The sequence below is a fragment of the Heptranchias perlo genome, chromosome 7, assembly GCF_035084215.1.
Source record: "Heptranchias perlo isolate sHepPer1 chromosome 7, sHepPer1.hap1, whole genome shotgun sequence".
NCBI lineage: Eukaryota > Metazoa > Chordata > Chondrichthyes > Hexanchiformes > Hexanchidae > Heptranchias > Heptranchias perlo.
This window is the reverse complement of record NC_090331.1, coordinates 11178034-11198480: the sequence shown is the minus strand read 5'-3', so window position 1 is coordinate 11198480 and position 20447 is coordinate 11178034. Positions and strand designations below refer to the sequence as shown.

Below are 20447 nucleotides of genomic sequence, written 5' to 3'. Positions count from 1 at the left end.
TTGCGGAAGAGAGTTCCAAACTTCTACCACCCTTTGCGTGTAGAAGCGTTTCCTAACATCACTCCTGAAAGTCCTGGCTCTAATTTTTAGTCTATCTCCTTTAGGCCTAGACTCTCCAATCCAGAGTCAAAGCACATTTAAGACTGGCTCATATCTGGAATCTGCAAACACTGCGTTTAAAATCTTATAATTTAGTGGGTTTTTTCTCTTTGTCCTTTCCTATCCTGTAGGTGGCAATTTATGCTGGGGTGGGGGCTCCCTCAGACCCCTGCTTCAGTGGTCACACATGAGCATGGATGATGAATGTTGGTGACATGTTCAACCGTTGGGACCATCATGGTTGAGTAGCTGACACCAACCGACGTCCACGCATGTGAACTACAAGTAGGGGTTGCTGGATTATGAACTGCGAACCCTGGCTAAACTGGGTGTGCCTGGTGTTCGTTATCCTACTAAGCCCAGGAACGCTGTATTCACATTAATGCCTCTACCGCCGACCCAGCTGATACTGGCACCATGGTGCACTTAACTTAAATTTAGAACAAAAATAAATCGGGATGATTGTTCCAATTTATAGCAGCAACCGTTGTTCTTTGCCTTTGGATAGTTGCAGCCAAATCCATCCTCGTCATGATGGCTGTTATGGGAATCTGTTTATACCATTCTGAAGATATACCAGGCGTATGTTTCTATGTGTCTGTTAAATTGGTCTGTCTGTTTTGAGGAGGGCAATGGATGAGGGAGGTTGCGTTAATGTTTGAGGTACACTTTTGAGGGGAGAAGGATGTTTGTACTTGTACTGAAAAGATACTGATATCTGCTTGTTTCTGACACTAGGGACGGGGCTTTCCACATTGAATACGAAAGGCCTGAAACGTTCAAGGTAATAAATGTTTGTGCCAAGTATTCTTGGTCAACTGCACGCTCCTTGATTTCTACATAATTACTTGGACGATACATTGTCTTTATGGTTACAGGTCTAGGGGAATGAAGGGATATGGGGATCGGGCGGGAAAGTGGAGTTGAGATCGAAGATCAGCCATGATCTTATTGAATGGCGGAGCAGGCTCGAGGGGCCGTATGGCCTACTCCTGCTCCTGTTTATGTTCTTACGGTTGTACTTAAGGGAGAGTGAAACTCTCGGGGTGTGCACTATGGCAAGTGCTTGCCAGTGTGTCTGTTGAATGTTGTTTTATTTCAATTAGTTTATGGAGCTCCAGTGTGCAGTCTTGCAAACTTGTCATTTTTGTTCCGATGAAAGAATGGAACAAAGACACTGGCCAAGGGGTTCTTTAGGGTGTGCGTCTGCTTCCTATCACAGGTGACCATGCGAACCGTCTGCTTCGCGACCAGTTTCCTGGCACTCCACACGCACTTTTCTGCTAATCCCAGAAGAAAATCTTTAGTGGAGGATAAGGAATAATACATCCCTTTGGCTGACATTTCTCATCTCTGTTTTGCTAACGAGATGGAAGCTTGCACTGTACCCAGTACGTGGAAATGTTGTGTAATCTCCGCGCACGCGCGCGCGACAGGTCCAGCACTTGCCCCTAGTGTCACCTTCTCCTTTTAAACAGTTTGTGAATTGTATGTGGAGTTTCATTTTTTTCATCAAGACTGTAGTGTTTTCATTTACTTTTGCAACAGTGCTTACAAAGAAAATCTATGCTGTGGTTTGCAGTCGTGCAGTTAACTTGCCCACAATCTATTATGGTTTCACTCATGATTCACTCAGTAATTGTGCAATTGCTTGATCTGCTTTTCCTGCATTTCTGAAGAACATATTCTACACATCAGCGGAAATGACTGCTTCAACTATCGACTAGAATCATAGAATGATACAGCACAGAAGGAGGCCATTCCTCCCATCGTGTCTGTGCCGGCTCTTTTGAAAGAGCTACCCAATTCGTCGCACTCCCCCGCTCTTTCCCCGTAGCCCTACAAATTTTTCCACTTCAAGTATTTATCCAAATCCCTTTTGATAGTTATTATTGAATCTGCTTCCACCACCCCTTCAGGCAGTCCATTCCAGATGATGACAACTCGCTGCGTAAAAAATTTCTTCCTCATGTCGCCTCTGGTTCTTTTGCCAATTACCTTAAATCTGTGTCCTCTGGTTACCGACCCTTCTGCCACTTGAAAGGGTTTCTCCTTATTTACTCTATCAAAAACCTTCATGATCTTGAACACCTCTATCAAATCTCTCTTTAATCTTCTCGGCTCTAAGGAGAACAACCTATTTATCTAGTCTCTCCACATAACGCAGGTCTTTCGTCCCTGGCACCATTCTAGTAAATCTCCTCTGCACCCTCTCTAAGGCCTTGACATCCTTCCTAAAGTGTGGTGCCAGAATTGGCCACAATACTTACTCTGGGGCCTAACCACTGATTTAGCATAACTTCCTTGCTTTTGTACTCTATGCCTCTATTTATAAAACCAAGGATCCAATATCCCTTTTTAACAGCCTTTTCAACTTGTCCTGCCACCTTCAAATACTTGTGTACGTATGCCCCCAGGACTCTGTTCCTGCATCCCTTTTGAAATTGTACCATTTAGTTCATATTGTCTCTCCTCAGTCTTCCTACCAAAATGAATCACTTCACACTTTTCTGCGTTAAATTTCATCTGTTATGTGCCTGCACATTTCACCATTCTGTCCATGTACTCCTGAAGTCTGTTACTATCCTCCTCAGTGTTTACTACATTTCTTACTTTCGTGTCATCTGCATACTTTGAAATTATGCGCTGTATACCCAAGTCCAGGTAATTAATACATATCAAAAAGAGCAGAGTTCCTAATACTGACCCCTAGGGGACACCACTGTATACTTCCCTTCAGTTTGAAAAACAGCCGTACACCACTATTCTCTGCTTTTGATCTCTTAGCAAATTTTGTATCCACGCTGCTATTGCCCCTTTAATCCCATGGGGTTCAGTTTTGCCAAGAAGTCCGTTACGTGGTACTTTATCAAACACCTTTTGAAAGTCCATATACACAACATCAACCACACTACCCTCATCAAACCTCTCCATTACTTCATCGAAGAACTCAGTCAAGTTAGTCAAACAAGATTTGCCTATTGTGGCTGAATGAAATATAAATTGCATCAATACAGTTAGGTGTCTGCAATGAAGACGCCATTTTCCAGTTTTAGCCATGCCTCTGGTGGGAAGTGTTGAGTGGAGATAAGACACTGACCCCTTTTTTTAAATAAAAAAGAGGGAATCGTGGGAGGACTGGTCAACCCACGCTGCTGTTAAGTCCCTCCTATTGGCTGACAAAGAGCCTTGTTTCCCGGGTTGCCTCTTATGCCGCAGAGGGCTCCAATTTTCTCCCTTCCTCTCCTGAAAGTACGGACTGCTGCAAGGGTAAGGTTCCATGTGCAGTCCTCCACTAACTCATCCAGTTGGCCACTCTTTTTAACGTGTGAATCTGGACAGAATATCTTGGCAGCTATTCAACCATGAAAGGGGGTTGCACCTGAGCCTAATCTGGCAACCAAACGTGTATTGTACAGCAGGAGTCGCTGGATAGGGACAGGAAAGCCGGCTGATTTTTTTTTTGTTTTCTTCACTCCTCCGTCGCACTGAAGCCAGTTGTTACCTGGGCTGAGATCAGCTCAATCATCAAATCCTGGTACAAAATGTTTTTTTTAAGTTTTTGATTTTTCTATTGGCGCAAATAGGAACATTTTAAAAGCTGCAAAGGAAATCCAATCACGACAGAGTTAACGCAGCTTGCCCTACCCAGCAGTAAGAAATAAATGAGCATCTGTGTGAAAAGGACTGTGAGGTGCTTTGTGTAAAGATCTAAAGGCAGGAAGTGTTAAAATTACATCCACTTTTGTGGTTGAAGAGGGTAAGCCACAAACCATATGAGCGGGTGTCGTTTGGTTAACCTGATTCTTTATACGGATGCTTGTGTAAGATGTATAATTTCCGTGGCAGTAATGGTCCAGCAGGGCTGGAGATAAACCGGATTTGCTTACTTACAAATTGAGAGGCAAATTTTTTTTTTTAAAAGTCTCTTCAAATGACAAAAATGCTTCAGAATTATTGTCCGTGTGCAGAGAGGGTACTAGTGTTTGAACTGATGTTCACAAACCTCATTTGACCCATCCAAAGTCTGCAGCCCTTCCCCTGATAACATCCGACTTTTTCTTAAATAATTCCCTAGTTGCCCTGGTCCTAAGTCCATTTCACGTACAGACCACTCATCGCGTGAAGGGCTTCCTGATATCACTGCTATATTTATCTTTCAGCAGTTCGAACCTGCGCCATTCTCCCCCCCACCACCACCACCACCACCACCATCATTAATTTAGTGTTCCGGAGTTTCGTTTTTTAAACTGTTGAGAATCTTTAAACAACTTCTGTCTCCTCCCGAGCCGAAGTTTCTCTAGTCACCCCTCGTAAACTGAGTCATCTGACCCCGGCGATCCGACTCTCGGCTTCTTTGCGGATCGTGTGTGGAGTCCCGGTGGTCTGGCTCATCAGTGCGCTAATGCTTTGTGACAGAGTGGTGGTCTTCAGGTTCTGGTGGAGGGGGTATCTTGGCAACCCGCTACAGAGCAGTAATCCTTGCTTCATATCGGAGGTGATTTTCTTGCTAAAACTAGCAAATGGAGGAAAATCCAACACTTAATTTTTATGCTGAAAATATTTGATCCCTCTTATGAAGCAGGCCATGGCTTTTTTTTTTCTTACACATGTGGCTTAACCCTTCACTAGTGGGCTGAGCCCTAATGAGCATCTCCTCTATTCACTGGGAAAGGGGGGAGAAAACCAGAATCTGATGCGTGCATTTCTTGCTGAAGTTTCATCTGTTGGCCTGTTCCAGTGGTTAGTGTTGTAACGGTTGATGTAATCTCCTCCCCATCCCTGCTATGTCTGTGAGAAACCTCTTTGGGACCAGGGTGGAATAGGCACAATACCACTGATTAGCCCGAGAAGTTTTAGATGCAAATAGTCCTTTCATTTCCTTTAATCCTCCGTGCCACCACAAATAATTTGTGTATTCAAAACTGAGAGATTGTGCTCCTGAGCTTAGAAATTCATGAACTCTGCACTGTTTTTGATTGTCCGCAGTCAATGGTGGCATTTATGAGGGATCCGGAGGGCGCTCCATTGTGGGAAGAGAATCCCGAGGCAAAGGATGTGGTTCACATTGACAGTGAGAAGGTTTGACACTATTCCTGATAATGGACTTAGCTGGGAAATAGGGTAGTCAATGGTGATAACAATGCTGCTTTAGTTTATTTGTGCACACGAGAATGCGAATGCTGTCAATGTTTTAGATCGTAGAATAAAGAACATGTAATGCATGCAGCATAGTGTGACCGTCCATTATCTCATTCTATTTGGGGGGATTTTATTTTTTGAAGATCGCTCTTGTAATGGTTAACGTGTCTGTGTGGAGGAAATTGATTTTTTTTCCAAAAAAAAAGGAATGCAAATGTATATTTTGGTATTGTAATACTGATGCGGTGTTAAAAGGAAAGACTGTGGAATGCTGGAATTCTGAAATAAAATCCCAAAGCTGCTGGAAAGGGCACAACCAAGTTGATCACAGAACCACGGCTAATTTTCATTGCAAGAGGAGGCCGTTCAGCCCTCCGTGTCTACGTCAGCTGCTTGCTAGGATAATTTAGAACTGTCCCACTGCCCTGTGCTCTCCCCATAATCCTGAATCTTTCCCCTCCTTCAAATATTTATCCACGTTTCTCTTAAACAATGGAGTAGTCTCTGTAAATACACCCCGTGGCAAAGCATTCTGTGCTCCCAACAACTCTCTGCTTCAAGAAAGTTTCTCCTAACCCTCTCTCAATCAGCATCTGAAAAAGACGGATTAACTTTTCGGGTGTGACCCTTCATCAGGACTTGGTGATAAAAGAGTTACATCTGAAAGTCAACCTATCTTCTATTTTCAGGTTGTGATCAACTTGCTTCCAATGTTTTCATTTCTATGGAGGGATATTATTGGGAGCAAAAATTTTTTTGACTCAAAATTTCCTTTGATTCTCTTGGGCCTAAAACAAAAATACAAAAATGTTCTTTCATTTTGAACGGTCTTTGGACCTTTCATGAGCCCCCCTCCCCCCAAATAATTACTCCTTTCCTTTGATATTAAAATAGCTGTTTCCTCATGCAGTCTTCAAGGGGATTGTCACTCGGTGAGAGGAGGAGGAGGAGAAATACTTTTAATGAATATATTGAACATTTTTGTTAGTGTAACAAAAACTTGCATTGCCGTACCGGGACCCAGTATAAGTCAGCGAGCACAGGGGGTGATGGGTGAACGGGACTTGGTGCGAGTTAGGATACGGGCAGCAGAGTTTTGGATGGGCTGAAGTTTATGGAGGGTGGTAGATAGCCATAAGGTGGGTCTGTCTAACCCAGGATTGACATTCTTCTTGCATCTGGCTGCCAATTCCGGTGCTCAAGCCCAAGTCAAGGACATAAGAAAGTAAGAAATAGGACTAGGCTATACGGCCCCTCGAGCCTGCTCCGCCATTCAATCAGATCACGGCTGATCTTCGATCTCAACTTCACTTTCCCGCCCGATCCCCATATCCCTTGATTCCCTTAGAGTCCAAAAATCTATCCATCTCAGCCTTGAATATACTCAACGACTCAGCATCCACACCCTCTGGGGTAGAGAATTCCAAAGATTCACAACCCTCAATGAAGAAATGCCTCCTCATCTCAGTCCTAAATGGCCGACCCCTTATCTTGAGACTGTGCCCCCTAGTTCTAGACTCCCCAGCCAGGTGAAACAGCATCTATCCTGTCAAGCCTCTCAGAATCTTGTATGTTGCAATGAGATCACCTCTCATTCTTCTGAACTTGAGAATATAGGCCCATTCTACTCAACCTCTCCTCATAGGACAACCCTCTCATTCCAGGAATCAATCTAGTGAACCGTCGATGCACCGCCTCAAAGGCAAGTGTATCCTTCCTTAGGTAAGGAGACCGAAACTGTATACAGTACTCCAGGTGTGGTCTCACCAAAGCCCTGTACAATTGCAGCAAGACTTCCTTATTCTTGCACCCCAACCCCCTTGCAATAAAGGCCAACATACCATTTGCTTTCCAAATTGCTGCTTGTGCCTGCATGTTACCTTTCTGTGTTTCGTGTACAAGGATACCCAAATGCCTCTGAACACCAACATTTAATAGTTTCTCATCATTTAAAACATATTCTGTTTTTCTATTCTCCCTACCTAAGTGAATAACCTCACATTTCGCCACATTATACTCCATCTACCACCTTCATGCCCACCCACCTAACCTGTCCATATCCCTTTGCAGACTTTTGTGTCCTCCTCACAGCTTACGTTCTCACCTAGCTTTGTATCGGCACCAAACTTGGATACATTGCACTCGGTCCCTTCGCCTAAGTCATTAATATAGATTGTAAATAGCTGAGGCCCAAGCGCTGATCCTTGCAGCACCCCACTAGTTATAGCCTGCCAACCTGAAAATGACTCGTTTATTCCTACTCTGTTTTCTATCTGTTAACGAATCCTCTATCCATGCTAATATATTACCCCCAACCCCATGAGCCCTTAACTTGTGTAACAACCTTTTGTGTGGCGCCTTTTGAAAATCCAAATGTACCATATCCACTGGTTCCCCTTTACCCTGCTAGTTACATCCTCAAAAAAATTACAGTGATTTGTCAAACACAATTTCTCTTTCATAAAACCATGTTGACTCTGCCTAATCATATTATGATTTTCTAAGTGTCCCATTACCACATCCTTAATAATAGATTCCAGCATTTTCCCGACTACTGATGTCAGGCTAACTGGCCTGTAGTTTCCTGTTTTCTCTCTCCCTCCTTTCTTGAATAGCGATGTTATATTTGCTACCTTCCAATCCACTGGGACTGTTGTGGAATTTTGGAAGATCACAACCAATGCATCTACTATCTCTACAGCCACCTCTTTTAGAACCCTAGGATGTAGGCCATCAGGTCCAGGGGATTTGTCGGCTTTTAGTCCCATGAATCTCTCCGGTACTTTTTCTTTACTAATCTTAATTACTTTAAGTTCCTCACTCTCAGACCCTTGGTTCCCCCACAATTTCTGGTATGTTTTTTGTGTCTTCTACTGTGAAGACAGATACAAAATATTTGTTTAATATCTCTGCCATTTCCTTATTCCCCATTATAATTTCTCCTGTCTCAGCCTCTAAGGGACCCCATGTTTACTTTCGCTGCTCTCTTCCTTTTTACATATTTGAGCACAAAGTATTGGAGAAATTGGACTGTTATATCAAGAGGCAAGTCACAGATTTCTCATAGATCAGTGTAAGCTGCAGCCACTCTGGTTCTGCAGGTTCTCATCACTCAAGCTGCTATGTATAAGGCACAGAGCTCCAAAGGAGCAGTGTGGGAGAGAGTTCCACAGGCAGAAGGAAAGTATGAAGCTTTTCATTGACTTGAAATAAAAATAGAAAGTGCTGGAAATGCACAGCAGGTTGATCAGCAGTTGAAAAAAGAAAGATTTATGTTTTGAGTGTAACCCTTCAGAAGCACTGTGCTTTTATTGTCAGATTTCCAGCACTTGCTGTTTTTCTTTTCAGCTCATCCCTTCGACTGGGTTTGAAGAGCGGGTTTGACATCCAGGAGCAGGAAGGATGCCAATCCCTGATCAAGGGATTGACAGCCAGCTCACTGAGTAGGTCGTTTCCAGTCTATAATTCTGAGGTGATTTTCATTTGTGCCTTGCACCAACGGGGTTACCACATGTCAGATTTTTTTTTTATATATAAAAATAAACACTATTGTTCACCTTTTTCGGGAAAGATGCATTTGATGACACTTCTCCCAACGTCACCAAAAACAGATTAGCTGGTTGTTATTCTCATCGCTGTTAGTGGGATCTTGCTGTGTGCAAAATGGTTGCCTTGGCTTGTCTACATGACAAAAACGATTGCATTTCAAAGCAATTCATTATACATGACTTATTTGAGGTGTTTTTGAGTGATGTGATAAGATGCTATATAAATGGAAGTCTTGTTTTTCTCCTCTTCTCTTCTTCCCCATTAAAGCAGTTTGGCTACCTTCAGTGCGTTTCTGTTTCCACACACTTAAAATCTACAGTATCCCAAATATTATTTTAATAGTTTAAGTGAATTTGTAATAGCCAGATGTGACTTGGGGCCCCATCACCGTCTGTATTTGGGACATAATAAAATAGCGGATATTAAAATTACCCCATGTCTACTTCCTGATACAACTCTTGACCTCTCAAGATGGTAGCCTCATACCAATTGATTTAACTTGTGTGCAACCTGTTTACCTGAACCACGTGCGCTGCAAAACGGGGAGCATCACTGAGCACTACAGGTGCGTACACAGTGTAGGATGTCGGAGTCCTGAACCTGGGTGTGCAAATTTCATAGCAAATTGGAGTAACCAGTGTGCATGACTACGGTGGTATTTAAAGTACCTCAGGAAAGTGGGACGCAAGCTTAAGCCTAAGTGACACACAAGTAGAGTAATGCAAAGGCGTGGCCCACAGAAATTTCTGAAATATAATTATTTTGACATTTGCCCATTAAATTTCCAAGTAAATCTAGCTGGGCGAAAGATGTTCAGTTTATTCTTTGTGAGCTGATTCTTCCTTAAGTCTCCATTCCTACTCTTTTTATTTGTCAGGTTGAGTGTAAAGATTGACAGCTCTCCAAAGTTTGCATTTCCAGCACATGTGCTTCATGTTCCAGAGATTTTGTATTGCTGGTCAAATGCCACGATTTTGCTGGATCATCGCCAACGGTGCAGCTAATGGTGCTCTTTACTTCTCCTTCCTGCCGGTCGCAGAGCCAGAAACAAAGAAACAGCTAGAGGAGAACAGAATGCACAGCGTTCCTGCTTCTGGGACAGCTTCATTGTTGGTCTCGTGTTTTATTCCTTTTGTGGTTAACTCTCTGCCCTATTTCCCCCTCCCCCCATCGCACCCAGGTTGTCCAAATATCATAGCCACAGTCAACCCCACATACACAGACAAAAGTTGAGATTTATTTTCTTCCCGCACGCATTACGCCCAGGGACATGTACACAATTTTAAGGGAGTGGGGGTCTGTAAGGATTTTATTTTAAATGGATAGGGGAATAATTTCGAGCATCCCATGCAAACATATACAAAAGAGTTCAAAAAGAATGCAGAATTAATTTTGAACAGAGGCATCCACTGAGTCATTCAGGAAAAAGGCAGCCAATGAATTGACAGTTCCTTTTCCCTTCATGGTCAATCTTTCTGGTCACAGGATGAAAAGATATGTTTAAAAAAAATGTGGAAACCCATGGCATTGGAAGTGCAATTTTTTTGTTTTCTAAATAAAGGAAGAACTTGCATTTGTTATATAGTTCCTTTCACATCCTCAGGACATCCCAAAGTGCTTCACAGCCAATTGAATTACTTTTTGAAGTGTAGCCACTGTTTACTGTATGCAAACAGCAATGAAACAGATGACATAATCTGTTTCACTGGTATTGGATGAGGGGTAAGTGTTGGCCAGGACTCCCCTGCTCTTTGCATAATGCCATGGGATCTTTCACTTCCACCTGAGCAGGCAGATTGGGCCTCTGTTGTCTTAACCAAAAAGACGCCAGCTCTTGGCAGTTCAGCACTCCCTCAGTACTGCGCTGAAGTGTCGTGTTATTGTACTAAATTGCTTTAAGAAACAGCAGGCCTCTTGGCTTTTCAACCACTTCTGTTGCACTGCTTTCCATTGCAGCAAGTATTGACTTGCTCTGTTTGGTCACCATATTCTCTGTTTCCTTAGGAATTCAGAAAATTAATAAAGAAGGAGGAGCGAGCAATTCTCATAATTTTCTATGCACCATGTAAGTTTTCTTCTGTACCTGCATTCACATTCTTGGCCAGTCTGTAGCAGTACTGCATGTTTTTTCCCTTCTATGTACCATCCACAGCTGAGCCGGCGAGTCACTGACCTATTCCAACGGCTTTTGTCGTGGGGGGGGGGGGGGGTTGGAGGGATGGGCAGGTAGCGCTGAATTTCTGGGAAGCAAGTGACCGTGGCTGGATAACTAACCAGAAACTCCTTTTCTACACAACATCTTTTTTTTTAAATATAAAAAAAATGTTTAAATCACAAGGGCCATGCAGATCACAAAGGGAGGTGGGAGGGTTTGGGTAGGCAGAGAGAGAATCAGTCAGGACTCCTCCTTTCGATCGCCATGCAGTGAATGATGTGTGCTGGCAATCATGGATGTTGGGTGAGGACAGAATTGGGCTCAGTTGTTATGTTCCCCACCCACCCCCCCCCCCCCCCCACCATCCCATCATTGTCAAATATCCTGCCAGCACACAAAGGGTGGTGGAAATCTGGAACTCTCTTCCTCCAAAAAAGTAAAAAAGTTGTTGAGGCTGAGAGTCAATTGAAAATTTCAAGACTGAGATTGATGGGTTTTTGTTAGGCGAGGGTATTAAGGCTTGTAGAACCAAGGCGGGTAGATGGAGTTAAGACACAGATCAGCCATGATCTAATTGAATGGCGGAACAGGCTCGAGGGGCTGAACGGCCTACTCCAGTTCCTATGTTCCACTCGCAGTCAGGCATCACGCATGAAGAGTGGCCACTTTGGTGTTGTGCGAGAGGCCTCCCGCCAGCTGCAGAACCGTACCAAAGTACAGGAGAGAAAATTGGTGGGGAAGGAAATCATAGCTTTCCTCGTTCAATCAGATTATAAAATCACTCCTTGCTATTTTGCAAAGAATACTTTTTTACACTGTTTCCTCTGCTGCAACCCCTGATGGTAATGAAGCAGCAAGATTTCTCTCGACCTTCTGTTACTCAGTCAGTGTTTTGTTGCTTTGTGACTTATTTTCATTTTGGAACAGCTGCTCGTTCTTTTGTGTGTGCGTGTGTTTTTTTTTTCCAAACTGCAAGAACCTGTATAGTTTGTACATTTATTGAATAAAGTGAGTGCTGCCAGGGCTTGAAGCGTTGGGAAAAAAATTTTTGTAATGGTAATTTTTTCGCATTACTTCTTCAGCATCTTTCTCCCCCTCGCCGCTATGCAATAGGGAATTGATTTGGCCCCTAAACTTTTTTCTCTCTTTTTTCCCCCACTCCCCGGGGGGGTGAGGAAGGGCCCTGCATCTGCTTGTTATGTTCCTGCCACATTCTGGGCGAGACCTCGCCAAGTGGAGGATCGCAAGCATCAATCCACATCCCCAACTCCGTGATGCATTTATATATCTGCATTCTACGGCTGCCCAAAATTTAAATGAAATAATTGTCACACGTGAGAAGTAACGATTGACAGTGCGCCCGAGCATATGCTGTTCTGCGTTGATTTAAAGGGTTCTTAATGTTTTCCGGCAGCCATGCATACTCCCGTCGAATGAACAGAACAGCTTACTAGCAATGGTAATGAGACAAATTCTGGAAACCTAAAAATAAAAGCAGAAAGGGCTGGAATTCCACAGCAGGTTGATCAGCCTCTGAGGGAGAAAGACAGGTTAACGTTTCAGGCGCAACCCTTCATCAGAACTGAAGCGGTGAACTATTCTAGCGAGAAGCACTGCGACCAGATCGTTAACTTATCGTTATCTTTTAGATGCAGACCAACCTGCTTAGCCCCCGAGTGACGGTGAGTTTTAGGCTTTCCTCGTGTGCGTGCAAAAGGCCATACAGACTCCCTTGTACTTGCAGCACCCGTTGGATCCGTTATGCTTGTGAAAAGGTGGCCATATCTTGCTGCCGTTGTTGAGAGGTCAGCAGTATGGAATTAGATCATGTATATTCAGGATATCTGTAGCAAACTGTTGCATAGAATTACATTGAATTTACAGCACAGAAACAGGCCATTCAGCCCATCTGGTCTGTACTGGTGTTTGTGCCTCCTCCTACCGTATTCATCTCGCCCTATCTGCATTGAAAGGAACTGTAGCCAGGTCTGTGTCAAGACATAAGTTGCTACCATGAAGCCATTGCAAATTCAGCTTTCTTTTTTATTTTTTTAATTATTTGCTATGATATTTAGTGTTCGATTCAAAAATAGACAAAATTATCATTATTTTTTGTCAGTCACGGTTTGGACATAGGCACAAGAGGAATGATATCGGAGTTTGCTGACGATACCAAATTAAAGGAGCAGGACTAATTGTGAGGAAGAGCGCATGAGTTTGCAGGAGGAATTGCCCTTCGGGGGACAAAGGCAGGTTAGCAGAGTGGGCAGATAGGTGGCAGATAGGTGGCAGGTGCAGCTCAGTGCAGAGAAATGGGAAGTAGTACATTTATAGGAAAGGAATAGTGAAAGGAGGTATACCCTCAATGATAAGATTCTTAGTCGAGTGGAGGAACAGAGAAATCTAGGAGTGTGGGTATATAGATCTTTAAAGATGTGTGTGCAGGTAGAAGTGGGCGTAACAAGGCAAATGGGGATCTGGGTTGAATACACAAGGGTGTTGAATATAAAGTGATGTTGAATTTGTACAGGATGTTGGTGAGGAAGGATATGGAAAGGGTATAGCTGAAATTAAATTGAATGATACCAGGGATGAGAGGCTCTGGTAATGAAGAAAGGCATGAAAAATTGGGACTTTTTTTTTACTAGAATAGCGAAGGTTAGGAGGTGGGGATTAATAGAAGTTTTCAAAATGCTGAAAGATTTTGAAAACACAAATAGTGAAAGACTGTTTCCACTGGTTGGCGAATCAGTAACATGGGGGGTGGGGGGCATAGATTGAGGACCATCACTAGAAGAACAAAGGGGAAGTTAGAAAAAAAAATTCTCCCCCGCATGGAACAGTGTAAGTATCTGAAAAAGAATACAGAAAGATAATGGAGAGGGCTAGGAAAAGGGATTAGATTGGACAGCTTCTGTTGACGAGCTGGCACTGGATGTGCTGTCATATCTATAGAATGGCATCTGGTGAAATTATTTTTGTTAAAGCTGTCACTGATTCGTTTAACACAATGTTTGTGTCTCTCTCTTTTTCTGTTTGTTGTTCTGCTGTGGCCTTTGACCTGATCTCTGCCCCGTGGGTCAGGGTGTGGGGTGTGTAAGCGGATGATGCCAGCCTTTGAACAAGCTGCCACAGATTTAAAGGGCGCCTATGTAAGTATTACAGTTTCAATGACCTATTGAAAGGCACCGTAAACTCAGATCATTCGGTTTCCTATTGTAAATAGATTGGTTTAATCAGACGTTCAATCCTAATTCTGTTATCCTGTTCAGCTATTTCAATCACTTGGACTTTTAATAGAAAGCTATGGGAATTAAATCTTTAATGAAATGAAAGATCCTGCTTTATTGTACGAAAGACTTTAAAGCCTAGGAGGAGAATGTTATAGAATTTGTTTCCTCTTTGTAGCCCCAATTTATACAACTTGCATTATTAAGAAAAAAGCCCTCTCCCAGGCTTATGCCTTATCTACAACCAGCCACTAAACAGTACACGGCCTAGTTAACTCACTCTATAGTTTTGTTTGTCCTGCCCTAAACCCTTTTCCCAGTGTTCACTTATGTTGGGATAGAGTTTAATAGGTGCTGTTGTCTCTCATGTAAGGGGTGGGTGGGTGGGCGGGCGGGCGCCCGTCCGTGTCCGGGCAGTTAACGTTGTCAGCTATTTGACTATGGGAGCTGTCATAGCCGAGCCCAATCCTGCTTCACTCTCAGTCTGCACATGCACCTCTCAGCAGGAGCTTTGTTTTAATTCATTCTTGGGATATGGCCATCATTGGCAAGGCCGGCATTTATTGCCCATCCCCTAGTTGCGTGCTGAAGTGCTGTTAGGTAGGGAATGCCAGGATTTTGAACCAGCGTGATGAAGGAATGACCGATTATATGTCCAAGTCAGGATGGTGTGCGATTTCAAGGTGATGGTGTTCGCATTGGCCTTCTGCGCTTCTCCTTCTAGGTGCTAGAGGTCACGGGTTTGGGAGGTACTGTTGAAGATCCTGCATGGAATCATAGAAATTGCAGCGCAGAAGGAGGCCATTCAGCCCATCATGCCTGTGATAGTGAGAGTTCTTCAACTGGAGCTAGTACTGGATAGGGATCGGGAGCAGAACTCCCTGAGCAATTTCTTTTTTTTTTCAGTCCCTAGCACACTGCAGCACCCTCATTGCGACCTGGGCTAAGATCAGGTAATGTACCACAGATTGGACATTTAACCGGGGCCTTCCTGGTCAATATAGCTCAGTGCTGCTTCATGTGATCTTGCACTCCGAGTTTTTTTTAAAATCACTAAAATAGATTTTCTTCGTGGTGATTCCGGTTTCTTTATTCCACTTCTAATTGTTAATTCAAAGGGGTTGGAATAACAATATTCCATTTCTTGCTCTCTTCCCACCCACCTGCAGCCCCACACACAGACTGTGGCAAAATGAAGCACTCCCAAGCCTGACCTAGCCCAATTCAGATCAACTAGTAAATGCTGCCGAGCACTTTCAAATAGCACCCATTTCACACCCTCCCACCATAATCACAAATTTCTCAGATAATGAAGCAGTCCTTGGCTGCGTGCAGCAAGACCTGGTCAACATCCCACTTATAAGTGGCAAGTAACATTCGCAATGACCATCTCCAACAGGAAAGAGCCTAACTACCTCCCATTGCCATTCAATGGCATTACCATCACATTTTCCCCCACCATCAACATCCTGGAGGTCACAGAAACTCAACTGGACCAGCCACACAAATAACATGGCTATTAGAGCAGGTCAGAGGCGCGGGGTATTCTGTGATGAGTGACTCACCTCCTGACTCCCCAAAGCCTCTCCACCACCTACAAGGCACAAGTCAGGAGTGTGATGGAATACTTTCCATTGGGTGCAGCTGCAACAACACTCAAGAAGCTCAACACCATCCAGGAGAAAGCAATCCACTTGATGCCTACCTCGTCCATTATCCTAAACACTGGCGTACTGTGGCTGCAATGTGCACTACCCACAGGATGCACTGCAGCATCTTGCGAAGGCCTCTTTGGCAGCACCTCCCAAACCCATGACCTCCATCACCTAGAATGACAAGGGCAGCAGGTGCATGGGAACACCATCACCTTCAAGTTCCCCTGCAAGTCACACACCATCTTTACTTGGACACGTATCGCCGTTCTTTATATCGTCGCTGAAACTCTTGTCCTAATAGCACTGTGGGAGCACCTTCACCACATCGACTGCAGCAGTTCAAGAAGAAGGCCCACCACCACCTTCTCAAGGGCAACTAGGGATGGGCGATAAATGCCGGCCTTGCCAGTGATGCCCACATCCCGAGAATTAATTTTTTAAAATGACTTAATGAATACACTGCAATCTAGCATATTGACTGTATACTGGGTTGATGCATTCAAAATGAAGGCGCATGCATTTCTAATCCTGGGCAATGTAGATACGTGGTTTGGTATCTAGAGCAAGAGTGAAGTGAAAATGCTCTGGGAGGGTTCCAACCTTGTGTAGGTCAGAGTCGTAATGGTTTATAAGTCGGCTAATTGCAGATGGACTTCAGGTTGAGTATCAGCTCTGTTCCCCTCCTATTGTGATGAATGATAGTGTCAGTGATTGGATGGCAACAGTTGACCAACCAAGAATTGGAACGTCTGCGCTATCAGTAGTCATAAGGAGGCCGCCAATAAACAGCGCCTCACCCGCTAATCGCTAACTTCCTTCTGCCAGATCCCACAGCTGTCTCTTGTCGCTGTTTTATTCACAACTTCCCGCACATAGCTCCATTATCTTAGTTTTAGCCTTCTATCTGGTCTGTTCCCAGCTGGGACTCGTTGCATCACCCAGTCTGTTCAGTGATTGAAGCAAAATAAACAATTGGGAGTTTAATTGTTAGTTTAACCAAGGCCAAACAAAACCATCCTTTCTCAAGTGAAGGGACCGCCCTGGGACTGAGAACGAACAATCTCCAGCTCGACTGGACCACTAACTTTCAGTGCAGTTAGATATTAAGGTCAGTGTCAACTATTGGAATATTATTCGGGCAGAGAGCCTAAGCTCGAAATAATCAACAGCTCTTTAAGCTATAAATTCATCTAGTTTTCATTGAACATATGGGTCATTTCGCATATGTGATTATCAAATCAAAACAAACTGTTTTCTGAACAGGTAATGGCCGGAATGAACGTCCATCCATCTGAATTTGACGAAATCAAACAGGAATTTAATGTTAAAGGATATCCAACCTTCTGTTACTTTGAGTAAGTTGTTTTTGATGTATCTGCAAGGCACGTTTTCAGGTTATCTTGTGTGGCTTTGTGGTTTTGCTATTTTAGACAACATAACAATGAACCTGTAAGATTGGGTGACCCAATCGGAGCGACAAATTGGCTTCGGACACTCTCTCGCATGGCTTTCATACTGAGGTTTTCCCTCTTTTCTCTCCTCCCCCCCACTTCTCAAAAGAAAGTATGCCAAAATAAAGGGTAATAAGTGAAAATTAGCAACATCACCAACTTTCTTTTATATAGCACCTTCAATGTAGAAACACATCCCGAGGCACTTGACTGAAGCGTAATTGGACAGAAATGAACGCTGAGCCAAAGAAAGATATTAGGAAGGCAACCAAAATATTGGTCAAGGAGATGGATTTTGAAAAAGAAAGAAAGACTTGCATTTATATCGCGCCTTTCAGGGCGTCCCAAAGTGCTTTACAGCCAGAGGTACTTTGAAGTGTAGTCACCGTTGTAATGTAGCAAGAGGGTCTTAAGGGAGGAGACGGAGGTGGAGAGGCTTAAGGAAGGAGTTGCAGAGCATAGAACCGACATGACTAAAAGCATGGTCGTCATTGGTGGGGTGAAGGGAGTGGGTGGGGTTGTAGGGCTGGAGGGTGTTATGGCGATGTGGAGGAGCAAGGCCAAGAAGAGGTTTAAAGATGAGAAGAATTTTAAATCGGAGGCGTTGGGGGATTGGGAGCCAATGTAAGCTAGTGAGAGCAGGACTTAGTATGGGATAGGATATGCGCAGCAGAATTTTGGATGAGGTGAGGTTATGGAGGGTGTAAGATGGGAGGCCGGTCAGGAAAGCATTGGAATAGTCGAGTCTGGAGCTGTCAATGGTATGGATGAGGGGTTCAGCAGCAGGAGGGCGATATTACGGAGGTGGATGTCTTTGTGATGGGGAGGATATGTGGTCAGAAGCACTGGTCATGGTCCAGTATGAACAGTGGCCAGAGAGGGGGATAAAATCTGTGGCGAGGGTATGGCGTTTGTGACATGGGCCGAAGATGATGGGTTCAATCTTCGTAATGTTTAACTGGAGAAAACTGAAGCTCATCCTGATGTTGGATAGGCAGTCTGACAACATCGGGAAAGATGGTGGAGAGGTAGAACTGGGTGTCGTCAACATACATGTGGGACTTAACTCCGTGTCTTCAGATGATGTCGCCAAAGGGCAGCATGTAGAAGAGGAAGGGGGAGGGTCCAATGATAGATCCTTGGAGAACTCCAGAGGGGTGGGGGGGGGGGGGGCGGTCAGGTAGAGAAGCCAATGTTGGATTCTACAGGGGTTCTACCATTAATTTCCCTTCAGACTATTCACAGATTGATATTGGCACAGACTGTGGAGATGTTTGCAGTTGGTTGCTATCCAACTGAATCCAAAATGAGTCACCTTGAAGGGGGGAAAAGATGAAGTTAGAAGAAGTAAGACACACGATCAACATGATATAACCTGAGAAATCGTCATTGTGCTCTTTTTTTTGTAAAATAAAAATCATTGTGTGAAGTGGTTTCAGACAGTTTGACAACATACGGTGCTTGTATTAATGAAAACCTGTCTTTCTATTAGTCCACTTTACCAGAATCGGGATCCTTATAAGAGGTTAGAACTTAGAGAAAGAAAGTCCAGAGGAGTGTAAAAAAAATTATAAAAATAATATTTATCATCATTTTAAAATTAACGTCCTGCCCCTTTCGTTCCCTGCAGCTCAATCTAATGATATCACTGATGGGACTGATTGCATTTTAGAACACATCATTCATTTTAACGTGGGAGGGGTGGTGGGGGTGCAGGGGTAGGGGGATGGTCACAACTTTGAACTAGCCTGGGAACTGTTACAGATCCACTCAACCATTGGAAAACCTGCTACTGGTGAAGAATGCAGCATTACCCAGGTTGGTGCGTTTTACGACCACAATGGATTTCAGTTGATCAATGACCTGATCGTTTGTAAAGTCCTCTCAGCTCCTTGGTGTGTTTACTGCCCTGTAATGTGCCCCAGTCTGTTCTCCTACAGAACAGTACAAATATTAAACAATCACTGAAGTGGGAAAAACAAAAGCTGAAGAATGTTTCAGTATACTTTTCTGATCCGATTTTTTTTTTTGCCCCCCCGCCCCCCCCCCCCCCTCCTCAGCTGAAGACACTGGGCTTGCACTAGGGTACACTTGCAAAGGTTTTGGACAACCTCCCGTACCTCACTGTAGTAGCAGGTTCCTCTTGTTAGCTGTGGTTCAGAGTTAGGCAATTTGACTGTGTGTGGAATCACAGATGAGCTTGATTCTATCCCCCTGCCACGTTCATAAACATGCATTGTCCAGTAGGGGGGGTCACTGGACAACAATTACAAGTGGAAACTTTGGCTGACATTTTGTTAATCCTTCCCTGCAAAAACCTTGGGTGTTGGGGGGGTGGGGGTTCAGGTCAATTGTAGCACCTCGAAATAAAGGCTGAAGCGACAAGGCTTTGGGAATGAATGATCTTTTTCATAGAATCATACAGCATAGAAGGAGGCCATTCAGCCCATTGTGCCTGTGCCAGCTCTTGGAAAGAACTATCCAATTAGGCCCATTCCCCTGCTCTTTCCCCATTGCCCTCAAAAATTTTTCCTTTTTAAATATATATCCAATTCCCCTTTGAAAGTTACTATTGAATCTGCTTCCACCGCCCTTTCAGGCAGTGCATTCCAGATCATAACAACTCGCTGCATAAAAAAAATTCATCTCTGCTCTGGTTCTTATGCCAATTATCTTAAATCTGTGTCCTCTGGTTACCAACCCTCCTGCCAGCAAGTGGAAATGATTTCTCCCTATTTACTCTGTCAAGACCATTCATGATTTTGAACACCTCTATTAAATTTCCCCTTAACCTTCTCTGCTCTGAGGAGGAGAACCCCAGCTTCTCTCCAGTCTCTCCACATAACTGAAGTCCCTCATCCCTGGTATCATTCCAGTAAATCTCCTCTAAACCCTCTCCCAAGGCCAAAAGTGCGGTGCCCTGAATTGGACACAATACTCCAGCTGAGGCCTAACCAGTGTTTTATAAAGGTTTAGCATAACTTCCTTGCTTTTGTACTCTGTGCCTCGATTTATAAAGCTCAGCATCCCGTATGCTTTTTGAATACGCTTTCTTAATTGTTCCCTAACCATCATTGGCAGGTAACCATTTTTGCACTCAGCTCATGAACGTTTAGTTTGAAAGACAAATAGGAATGCACTAGAGAAAACCCTGCTCAATCCAACC

At 43.8% G+C, this 20447-nt stretch overlaps 1 protein-coding gene across 2 annotated transcripts in view; it reads left to right on the top strand.

The window, feature by feature from the left end:
• pdia5 (protein disulfide isomerase family A, member 5) overlaps positions 1-20447 on the top strand; it is a 108820-nt gene that overhangs the window by 24039 nt on the left and 64334 nt on the right. For both annotated transcript variants that reach the window (XM_067987073.1, XM_067987072.1), the window contains exons 5-9: positions 838-883; positions 5089-5181; positions 10795-10855; positions 14030-14097; positions 17094-17185. In XM_067987073.1, the coding sequence (XP_067843174.1) occupies positions 838-883; positions 5089-5181; positions 10795-10855; positions 14030-14097; positions 17094-17185 (360 nt within the window). The remainder of the gene's footprint in view (positions 1-837; positions 884-5088; positions 5182-10794; positions 10856-14029; positions 14098-17093; positions 17186-20447) is intronic.